We start from the raw sequence: 12,344 nt of genomic DNA, 5'->3' as shown, positions 1-12,344 counted from the left end.
GTTTTCCCCTTAATATCAGGAACAAAAGAAGGATATCAGCTCTCATCACAACACTGCACTGGAGATCTTCAGCCAAGGCAATAGAACAAGAAATAAAAGGCATCCAGATTGGAAAGGAAGAATATAGAAACCCAATGGAATCTATGGGATTAAAAAAGCACGTAGAACGAACAATCAAGTTTAGCAAGGTTGGAGAACACTAAATAAACGTTTAAAAAATCAACAGTATTTCTATATAATAGTAATGAAAAGAAACAATATTTTTTAAAAATTTACTACCATTGTACATAAAAACCTATAAAATACTTAGGGCTAAATCTCACAAAAGATGTGAAAGGTATGTATGTAACCACTCTGAGGCATTTTACCTGCACCTAAAGGTCTCAGGTGTTTTTGCTGCAGCACCTACAGTGCTGTGACCTGCATGGGCAGTGGGAGTGGAAGGGAGGACACGGGAGACCCCAGAAGCCAGGAAATAGGGTCAGGCCTGGGCCTCTGGGGTGGGAGTGCTGAGTCCAGGATGCTGGACCACCAGAGAATTCCTGTGCCCAGGGAATATTAATCGGTGTGTGCTCTCCCGGAGATGTCCAGCTCGACCCCAAGACCCAGCTCTACCCAACTGCCTACAGGCTCCAGTGCTGGAACACCTCAGACCAAACAACTGGAAAGACAGGAACACAGCCCCACCCATCAGCAGACGGCTGTCTAAAGTCATACTGAGCCCACAGCCACCTCTAAACACACCCTCTTGACACGGCCCTGCCCACCAGAGGGGCAAGACCCAGCTCCACCCACCAGTGGACAGGCACCAGTCCCTCCCACCAGGAAGCCTGCACAAGCTCCATGACCGGCCTCACCCATCAGGGGCAGACACCAAAAGCAAGCAGAGCTACGATCCTGAAGCTTGCAGAAAGGAGACCACACACACAGAAAGTCAGACAAAATGAGGTGGCAGAGAAATATGTTTCAAAGGAACAATACAAAAATCCAAAGGACTATTAAATGAAGTGGAGATAGGCAATCTACCTGAAGAAGAATTTAGAGTAACAATAATAAAGATGATCCAAGATCACAGAAAAAGAATGGAGGCACAGACCAAGAAGATATAAGAAATGTTTAACAAAGAGCTAGACGATTTAAAGAACAAACAGAGATGAACCATACAATAACTGAAATGAAAAATACATTAGAAGGAATCCATAGCAGAAAAATGAGGCAGAAGAACAGATACCATAAAAGCTTTAAGGATCCAAGGAGAACAAGATTAGGAGGACCTAGATCCCCAAGTCTCAGTTTACAAACAACCTAAAAAGTATTAACAGTGAAATGTGCTGAGTGCTCTGCTCCCCCAGAAGACAGAGCTGAGAAGCAGTGAGCACTGGAGGCAAGAAAAGAAGGTGAACAACGTTACGAAGATCCGAGTCTGGGAAATGAAGAGACACCAGGGCTTTCCGTGGAGACTACTTAGAGGGAAAAACGGTTATGATGCCTGATGGTCTTACGGCGGCTAGCAGTAGCAAGATAAGAACATCTGGAGAGGAAAGAGGGGTGTGGAGGAAGGTCTTGTCAGAAGTAGCCTAAATTCTGAGGCTAACCTGACTCTTGCTGATGGACATGAGGCTGGCAGAGGGGTGGGTGGCTTTACTCCAAATGGAAGTCATTATCCAATAAATAAGAAATAAAACGACCCAAAAAAGCCTGGAAATTAGGAAACACATTCCTAAATCAAAGATTTCAAATATTCAAAGAGGAAAGCAAAACTGAACATTTAAACTATGCAGAGAGCAATGAAAAACAAACAGTCTATCACAACCTATGGGACACAGTAAAACTTGTTCTTAGAGGACATCTTTATTAAAGAATAAAGACTAAAAAGAAGGGAACTTAATACTCATCTTAAGAAACTAACAAAATAAACCAAAATAAAAGTAGGAAGGAGAAAGAGGGGAAAAAATAAAGCAATTCCTCAAACAATAAAATAGATACATTCCTTAAGGAAAAGACCAAAAAAATGTACAAGTTTAGAAATGAGGGAACATAAACACAGATAATGAAGAGTTTACACGAACACTACAGGGGCTTCCCTGGTGGTCCAGTGCTCCCACTGCAGGGGGAACGGGTTCCACCCCTGGTTGGGAACCAAGAACTAAGATCCTGTGTGCTGGCCAAAAAAAAAAAGATACTACATGCAACTAACTTAACAAGTGAGTTGGGATTTTCCTTCCTAGCTGCACTCCTAAGACTGTCCTAAGAAACAGAGCACCTGAAGAGGTTGTAACAGTGAGGAAGAAGCAGGATCAGACTGACTCAGACGAAATATAACCTTCACAGAACAGATAATTCCAGTAGTATTTAAGCAAGTAAGGACAATTTAAAAAGACGGAAAGCTTCTTCATTGTATAAACTAATACAACTTTAATACCAAATTCTGATTTTTTAAAAATACAGAAAAGGAGAGACCATCTTACATATAAAAATAGATGTAAAAATTCTAAATTAGTCAACAGAATCCAGAAATACATCAAACAAAATGAGTGAAGGCTTATCTAGGAAAGCAAGGACATTTCAGTATAAAAAGGTCTATCAACCATTAGTCAGTGCTGAAAAGGCATATGAAAAAAATCACAACCTTTCCTAATAAAGCCTCTAAGTAGAACGGAAGAAAGAAACAATCTATAGGGGCTTCCCTGGTGGCGCAGTGGTTGAGAATCTGCCTGCCAATGCAGGGGACACGGGTTCGAGCCCTGGTCTGGGAAGATCCCACATGCCGCGGAGCAACTGGGCCGGTGAGCCACAATTACTGAGCCTGCGCGTCTGGAGCCTGTGCTCCGCAACAAGAGAGGCCGCGATAGTGAGAGGCCCACGCACCGTGATGAAGAGTGGCCCCCGCTTGCCAGAACTAGAGAAAGCCCTCGCACAGAAACGAAGACCCAACACAGCCAAAAATAAATAAATTAAAAAATATATATATATATAACAAATGTTCAAGTACAATTGGTGTCTTAAAAAAAAAAAAAGAAGCAATCTATATATGATCAAGACCATTTGTCATTATTCTAAATAAAGAAATGTCAGGGCCATTTTTATTACTTTAACATGTTTAATTGAATGAAATTATATGAAATAGAATAGTTCTATTTTACTTTCTGAATTATCTCATATTCCCAAGTATTTTAACAAGTTTATGTTGTGGCATTAAACAAGATGTATAAACTACTTTGCATTTTAATTAAATTATCTTTCTGTTAAGTAAGCCCAAACTATAAGGTAACTTGTGGATGAAATAGATCTGACACCTGCCCTTAGAAGCCAAACAGTCATGGGTATTTCTAAAAACTTACCAAGGGAGTGATAAGAATCACTGATCTAAAGTCAACCAACAACAAGCAAAATTTGTCTAACTTTAGTTGAAATGTATCAACCCTCAAAAAACACTTTCACATATTGTAACAAATATAAGTCTTAGAGATTAAGAAATAGTTTGTGAGCCTGTCTTAAGTAGAGAGCCAGTTTTAAAATTTCTAATTTCTTTATTTGAAAATTTTTACTTAAAGTGCTCTTTTTGTATTCAAAGGTTACCTAAAATAGGGTAAATTAAAAAAACAAAAACAAAAAGCATGAAGCAAATTTTGCCTATTTAATCATACTATATAAAGTTAATGTAACTACTTTCTATATCCATGCTTAAATTTCAACCAATTGTATCTATGCAGTTGATTAAATACCTCTGGTAAAGACCTGATTAAGCACCATCTTATGGCCTGACTATAGCAAAAAGAGAAATCTAATGCTTATTATTTTCCCCCCAAACATTCCCATGTAACAAACAAAAACCTGGTCAAAATATTCTTACAATTTTGTCTGTGTGTGTTTATTTTTATGTCAGAAATGTTACCTCGGATTATATATCATTAAATATTGGTTGTGTTTCATTATGTTTCTTCTTTTAAAACTCAAACAGACTATGTAAAATCTCCTTTTCTGATTTCCGTATCTATCATTTTCTCACTCTAATTTGTTTTAATATTCTTCTTCACTTTGGTAAATTCTACCCACTTTTCCATTCCTAGCTTCTATGTTCTTTATTGTGTTTCCCAGTTTCTACTGTCCCTTGTGATCCTTCCAATCTCAACTTCATTTCAGTGATGGTTTTATTTTATCTTTTCTTTCTTTCCACTCAATCAGCTCACTGCATTTTCTCATGTAGTCGCACTATCTCTTCCCCGACCTCTTATATCACTGTTTTGTGCTCTCACTGATAAATATTTCCATTAAGGCTTTTAAATTCATGGCAAAATGTTTGGTCATTATTTTCATCTTCTTTACAGAAATATTTTTTTCTGGTGAGGATTCTTCAACTGTCCTTTGTTTTTCCATTCCTTTCTTCCTTTTCGATTATTGAATGGTGGTAGTGGCCTTGAGCTGGATTCTTTTTTACTAAGTCATAGTTGAAAGTGGTGAGGTTTTCCTGGACAAGCTATTTGCAGGAGGTTCATGCAGAAAGCCATAGTGGATCAGTTCTGCACTGGCAAAATTTTGTCTTGATTCAGGGTTTTACATGAGAATCAGTTAGTTTTTTACTTCTCAACATTCGGAAGAGATAGGCAACCTTGAGGTTTTTCAAAGGCATCTCCTCCCCTACAGCTACAGAGACAGACAAAACGCAAAAATGGCTGGTTTGTATGACTCCTTGTTTGGCTTCACCTTCCCAACTTCTTAAAACCAAACCAGATGCAGGGCAACTCCTGCCATTAGCTTAAGAAGCCATTTTGCTTTTACAAACAAGGGATATAGGTTTTGCACCTCACAGTGGGCCCCTCAACCTCATGAAGCACCTCTTGCTGGCTCTGAGCTCTGCAGCCCTGGCATCGCCTACTTTCTCCTGCAGGCGGCCTGTCTGGTCCCCACTGCTCTTGGCAGCCATACCACCTATTTTGTGGCTTGGCGCTTTAGCTGCCTTCCAGTATAGTGGACTATGGGGTTGGGGTTTTAGTTTCTCCCTCTGTTATTAGTCAATTGCCAGAAAGCAAAAGAAGAAAATGCCAACTCTATAGTACCATCTTCAAACCCCAAATCCAACAATTACCTTAATAGAGTATTTTATACAAGACAGAAACTTGAGTGTCTCACTGTATTACTGAAAGATAAAGGTGTGCTTTCCTTACTATTATACTGTGAGGTAAATACTAATTTTCATATGGCCATTAACAACTGGGCTAATTATTTTTATTTCAAAAACTCATGTATATTGGTTATAACCTAGGGCAGAAAATTATCTGATGTCGAAATGTAAAAGATACTTCTCAAGACCCAAGGCCCATTGGTGGAACAAATTATGTATATTCTCATCAGTATGCTACAATCTTAGTATTTGCTTTTAAAGCAAAGCCTTTTTAGTAATAAAGACAACGAATGATCTGTCAATCTGCAAGTCCCCAGTTACATTTGGGTTTGAAACGAAGACAGATAGTTTATAGTATATATAAGATCACTCCCTTAGGAAAATTTTAACTCTAGGCAAGTTTATTTTCCTGCCAGTTATTATCTTCTACTCCTCGCTTATCCAATACCAGGTATGTTCTGAGCAAAATCAAGTTTTATTAATAACTGATTTTTTAAAGGAGCAAATAATATACCAAAACCAAATTAAATAGATTTTGAATTACTAGTGTTTTAAATGATTCCCTTTTACACACATAACAGTAAATCTGTCAATGTTAACACGTCATACAAAAGCTAAGTAATGCCTGATATAATTTATTAAACATTTAGAGGCACCGTGAGCTCATACTGATAGAAAGAAACAAAGAAGAACTCTTCTTTACAGAATTCTAAATAAGAAATGTAAATGGAAGGATGGAATTTGAAAAACCACAGCTGGACAACCACCATAGTTGGAATGACAGGATGACAGTTTACAGTGGAGAGACTTGGTGTACATCATCTTAAGGAACCAAGTCCCATCACCAGTAATGGCACAAATATACACCATGCTCTGACAAGCACTTCTGAGGAATTCCTGACCAAAATGCATAACCTGAATCTAACCATGAGGACACACGGACACATGCAATTGAAGGATATTCTACAATAACTGGCCTGTATGTGCTCTTCAAAAATGTCAAGGCCATGAAAGACAAAGAAAGAGTGAAGAACTGTTCAGATTAAAAGAGACTAAGGAAAAATGACAACAAAATTCAATATGTGATGCTGGACTGGATTCCGGACCAGAAACAATTCTTTTTCTTTGGTATATAAGACATTAGTGGGACAACTGATGAAATCTGTCTGTATACAGGAGAACTGTATCCATGTTCATCTAGAAAATACACATTAAAGTACTTAGAGGTTAAAGACACTGAAGACACTGTCTGCAATTTTCTCTCAAACAATTCGAAAAAAGGAAGAATACTGTGTATGTGTATGTAGAGAGAGAATGATAAAGCATATGTGATAAATGTTAACATTTGGGGAATTTGATTAAGATATACAGGAATTCTTTGAACTATTTTTACAACTTTTCTCTAAGTATGAAATTATTTAACAATAAAAAGGGAAAAAAATCAACCCAGTTAATAGAAACTCTTTATTTTGCCTAATAATAATACAAGGATCATCTTTACTACATTCTACTCATCAGATCATGAAATTTTAGAGCTAGAAGAAAAATGTATTCTCTCACCAAAATTCCTCAACTTACAGAAGACAAGGAAGTGAATGACTTGCTCAAGATGACAACATTCAAGGCAGAGCCAAGACTATTATACTGCTCTGACTCAGCTCTTCCTACTGCTGCAAGCTGTCTCTTGTTCCTTCACATTGTCACCTACTCCCTAAACATGTGACACGAGAATATTTAGCTCTATCTTCTCATATATCCTAATAAGCTCGTGTGGCAAACCACTTTCAGGCAATCTAAATTTCATGTTTAAAAGGCATTTATGTATTACTGCTTCTAATAGTCTTTAATAACTAATATCAATAAATATGCTGCCAGAATACATGCCAGATACTGTACTGAATATACAAAATGTACTGTACTAAAGGTACTGTACTAAAAATACAAAATTAACACACTCTACTGCTGGGTGATACTGCTAGGTCCATTATGACAGAGACCAAGTCTGCATTATTGAACATTATAACCCACCTCTTAGGACAGTACCTGGCATGCAATAAACATTCAAATGACTGTATGCTGCTAAATAACAGACAACCCATAGCACAGGAATGTGTATACAGATAATCGTAATATCCGCAGTGTTAACAAAGTACCATGAGACAACAGAAAAGGACTGTTTTTGCTTGGTGAGATCTACAAAGGACTCAGAAATTTAATGACTACCAAAGTTAAGACTTGAAAGACAAATAAGATTTTGACAGACATGGAAGCAATGGGGTGGTGAGAGGATGGGTAGGGGGAGTTAGATGAAACAGCCTGAAGCAAGAAAATATTTGGCATTTCTACTAAATTTTTAAACATAGGCTTACCTATTGTTGCTGCAAGTTCTGGATCAAAAGTATCATCTGTGAACCTCAAGAGCAGGCTAAAAGAGACGTTAAAGAGACAGATTAGTAATTTGGCTTTTCTTTCTAATCACTTGATAAATCTTCCTGATTGTTGTATTTTGTCACCAGTTAGATGCAGATAAGAATAGCTGATGTAGTCTGCTCCCAGAAATACAGCCTCAGTGCAGGTATATACAGAGGAATTGAATTATTGGAACGGCAATTAAAGAATCCCAAAAGCAAAGCAGTTTACTAGAAAATAGATTCCCCACGCTCCCCTGCTCAATTCCCCAAGTGTGAAAATGACTGTTTTTTGTTTTTTTATAACTGTATTGGTATGTCCTTCTGAGAAAATGATATTAGCAAACATGTGACACTTTAACTGACATGGACAAAAAGGGGAAAAGTAAGTCTTTTGGAATGCAACAAATTAATTTTTAAAAAAATCTAATGCATAATTCACTCTGAATTCAGGTAAAAACAGAAAGGTGTGAAGTCTAGCATTTTGAAACAAGTAGTAAGACTATTACCTAAGTGGAAAGAGATATAATAAAAAGTGAAGGCAGAAAGGTCACATGATGGCCAGAGCAGGTAGCCTCTGGCAAATGCTGGGTAGGGTGTATGAAATCAAGGAGGCAACATGGAGTTACCAAAAGCTTTCACCAAAAGGAATGGCAGGAACTGCTCTTTATCTTGAAAACTTAATGCCAGCAAAAAAATACAAGAAAAACAACAGAAGACAACTGCCATGATTATAGTAAGAGATCATGAAGGACTAAACCTAGGAAATGGTAAAGAAACTAGAAAGGAAGGCATGAAATGAAAAGATACCGTAAGAGTACTCCAAGATTTTGTCTCCCAGAATTATTTTGTTTAACATAAGGCAGAAGTGTCAGTTATTAGAAGCTCTTCAAAAATAAAATCTTAGCTTTTGTTAAAGCCCTAGATTTATAAAATTAATCAATTGCCCCTCACATGATCTCCTAAGTAGGACGAGACCATTCTATTGACCTATTTGCATTAATAAAATCAAGACAATAGCTATCTCATGTCTGAATTGCAGGAAAAAAATGTATGAATATTTCTATAGATTATAATTATTGCTGCTAAAGAGTTTTTTTTTTTGGTCCACAGGGTTGCAAAACGTAATGGCCTCTTGGTAGTTCCCAAACCCAGTGTCATTAATTCTATTTGAAGGATTAACTCTCCCTTTCCTGGTTTTGATTTTGTTGATCACAAAACCAGCACCACAAAAGCAAAGTAAAAAGAATCATATTGTAGATTTTTCTACTTAACATTGAACACTCTTGACTATAACTAATTTCACTTACCTCCAACATGAATTAGGTGACAGCACTAATAAGAATCTTAAAACACTACTCATAAGAATTTTCTTCTCTCCCCAACATTAAACTTCAAATCAATAATAGTGAAGATTTCACTAAAAATTTCAGTTACTCACAATTTAAGAATAGAAAGGTTGTGTATCTATACTCAGTCACCAAAGAAAATATTATTACAAAAACGTAGAACCTTGTTGAGTAGTAATAATGATAACACCATAATAACATAAATAATAACAATGGTATTGGCTATTATTTATTAAACATCGACAACGTGGCAGACACTGAGCCAGGGGTTTTTCCTGGCTTGTCATTAATGGTATTTTGTCAGGAAAGACAAGGGTGTAAAGCAACAAATTTTAATACAGCCTTCGAGTATAAGGCAGAGGATCTTAGCCAGGGGTAACCTATTAGCTCGAAATGTATTCTAAATTCTATGTGTACATTTCTCTAGGCAGGGAGTCTATGTCTCTATTAGATTTTGACAGGAACCCACAACCCGAAAATGATTAAGAGCCACTGCTCTAAAGGATGTATGTTTAACCCTTCATATTTTCAAAGTTAAAGGAGCGAAATACTCTCCATGCAGAGCTGTAGATGGAAGGAGACCACCATTCCACTCGGAGAAGACCAAATCTGTAATTAATCAGTGCGATTATAACTAACATGCATTTCTCAATTTACAAATGAAATTGGTCAAAAAGGATGGGATATAAGGGGCACAGGAGGGACAGCAACTTAAATAACAGAAGGTCTCTATAATCCGTCCCAGTTTCTGAAACACCTTGCTACTTCTTCACTTCACTATGGCTAGCCACGGAATCAAAGACTATTACACATTTAACACGTGATAGGGCCTGAGAGATTTCTACCCAACCTCACTTTTCGAACAAAGAAATGAAGGCCTGGAGTGTCTGAGTGACAAAGGTCACACAAGAGGCAGCACCAGTTTCATCCTCATCTCCTGGCTCCTCTCACACATACTCATTACACTCCAAGTACGAAATAAACTGGAAAAATGACCCACTAGTTTGAATTAGTTAAGATATCCTTTGTTGTGCAATGATTTCTCAACAACACAAGTGATATATCACTTCCACTAACTCTAGATTTATAAAGAAATAGAAACAATTGGTTAGAACAACCCTGTAAGATTATATCCATGACAAGTGTTTTTGTACTTACCTTAAAAAGCATAGGCTTCTAAAGAGTCATTTATTCTCATCTTATCCAGAAAGTGTTCAAAGTTTTTTCCATAGCATATGACATACACCAAAAATGTATATCTAGCCAGAAAAATAAGCCAACTTTCTCGTTAAATGCAATCCTTTCTTGAAAGAGGTAAAGGTGTTAAAATTTTGCAGTGAGTAGTTGATAATTCACCACTAACTATTGAGAAAAAGTCTGGAGCATATTTATTAGATCCAAATAAATTTGTTTCAGGGGAGGGAACCAAGGGAACCAGTAAATCCACTTAACAGATTTTACTCCAGAGGAAGAACTTCAATTATGTGAACACTGCACTGCAGTTAGCCTTCAAGTAATCACCCATCTAATACATTTAGAAAAGGTGCCAATCAACCATGTTTGGGGCTGAACCACATGAAACGACATTCAACCATTCCTAACTTCAAAATCAGCAATTTCATATGTCTTAAGCTAAATGAGGGTCACATCTCAAGAAGAAAATGGTCACAAGGCCAAGGAATTCCTATTAAGACAATGTTTATATATTACCTAGCTTTTTAACCCTCAAATACAATAGATGGTGATCATGAAAATGATTTTATTCAGCCCTTTAAGTAACACACACACACACAAATCATACTATCTTTTTAGCCCATAGTGTTTCATTAATTTATTCCTTCTTAGGTACAAATCCCTCACTCTAACATGCAGAATACATTCAATGAGAGAAACTATGAAAATGTACTGTCATGCTTTAAAAACACATAAAGTTTCGGAATATATTTACAGAGTAAGGTTTGAAATACTCAAGTATTTAAAAAAAATAAGACTTCACGAAGTAATGTGAAAGATAAGTTTATCAGGAGGTATAGCTAAAATATGAAATTGCTTGCAGCTCCTGGAATGTGGATATTATTGGAAGATCAAAGCAGCGTAGAATACAAGAAGCTCGTAATCATATGGCGAGGACACCTTCACTGGAGAACTTTGTCCTAGGATGTGGATGAAATCACAGCCCTCTTGCAATACGCCCCAGGCTCCACGTCTTCCCTTATACTCAACTCTTAACTACTGTCAACGTTGTTTTCCCCCAAGAAAGCGTCAAGAAAGAAGAGACACATGCTAATGTGTTCTTTTACCTCTACATGATGCGGCACAATGACAAGTAACAATCACACTTGATTTTCAAAAGCGGCCCACAGCTTAAGCTCTACCGTCTTAGACTAAAGTGAATTACTTAAGCAATCAGAAGACTGAAGAGTTCTTTCACAACGGACTCATTTTAAAAAAAAGAAAAAAGAAAAAAAAAGCGGCTGCGGGATGCACCATAATAGGCCAGGAATGCGACCTACGGCGTCGCGAAACTTCCCGTGCAGAACTTGACGTATTCCGAGGCAGGCCGACCGAAACCCCAGCGGTAGAGCTACACCTCTCAACTCGCGGGGTGCAGGCAGCCTGGCCCCGGGGCCCAGAGGCCTCGCCCTCGGCCGGACTCGGGCCCAAGCCCGCCCGCCGCGCCCTAGGCTCCTCTACAGCAAACCGCCGGCCGGGCGGCGGCCCCGGAACTGTTTTCCTCTGAGTGCGACAGGAGGCGAAGCGATCCAGGGAGCCGGGCCTGGCAGAGGCCGTGGACCGGGCGGCGGGGCGGCGGGGCCGCGCGGCGGGGAGGCCCGGAGGCCGCGAGCGGAGGCCGCCCCAGCCCGGGCCGCGCCCGGCCGCCGCCGTTTACCGTTCCCGCCGCGGCCCAGGGGACAGCGGCCACCGAGGCGGAAAGGGCCCCGCCACCCTCGTCACGGCCCGCAGAGCCGCCTCACCTGGACTTGCCCACGCCGCTCTCGCCGATGATGAGGATCTTCAGGGTGGTCAGCACGTCCTCGTCCATCCTGACCCTGCTCCGCTCCGCTCACAGCTGGCCGCCCCGCTCCGCCTCTCAGCCCTTCCCCAGGGGGAGCTGCCGCGCATGCGCCCCGCCCCGCCGGGGCCACCTTCCTTTCACACCGGGTGTTTAGGTTGCAGGAGCCCCGCACGCCCGGGTTCCGCCTGGAGGTAGCTCTGCGTCGGCGCAAACCCAAGTCCCAGGTGTCCTTCCGGAGAGGGCAACTCCTCCCTTGCGCAAGCGCAGAGGGAGAGCGCCGGGTGTGTTTTCACCCGGTTCGCAGGCCCTTCCCCTTCTCCAACCCTCACTTAACCGTCCTTCCTTGGTGCACGTACTCGGAAGAGGACTGAGTCAGGGGAGTATGGTGCTCTTTGATTTCAATAGCTGCTCAAAACAGCTGCATTGCAGTGGCAAGTCTTCTGCGCGAA

General features: G+C 39.6%; 1 protein-coding gene across 1 annotated transcript in view; it reads right to left on the bottom strand.

The window, feature by feature from the left end:
* Nucleotides 1-12,106, bottom strand: part of RAB18 (RAB18, member RAS oncogene family) — a 29,487-nt gene extending 17,381 nt beyond the window's left edge. The window contains exons 1-2 of the mRNA XM_061181518.1: nucleotides 11,855-12,106; nucleotides 7,492-7,547 (exon numbers count right to left, since the gene is read on the bottom strand). Of these exons, the coding sequence (XP_061037501.1) occupies nucleotides 7,492-7,547; nucleotides 11,855-11,922 (124 nt within the window). The 5' untranslated portion in view covers nucleotides 11,923-12,106. The remainder of the gene's footprint in view (nucleotides 1-7,491; nucleotides 7,548-11,854) is intronic.
* Between the last annotated feature and the right edge of the window lie 238 nt (nucleotides 12,107-12,344).

This window comes from Eubalaena glacialis, chromosome 2 (assembly GCF_028564815.1).
Source record: "Eubalaena glacialis isolate mEubGla1 chromosome 2, mEubGla1.1.hap2.+ XY, whole genome shotgun sequence".
In the NCBI taxonomy this organism is placed as follows: domain Eukaryota; kingdom Metazoa; phylum Chordata; class Mammalia; order Artiodactyla; family Balaenidae; genus Eubalaena; species Eubalaena glacialis.
This window is presented reverse-complemented; position numbering and strand designations above follow the sequence as displayed.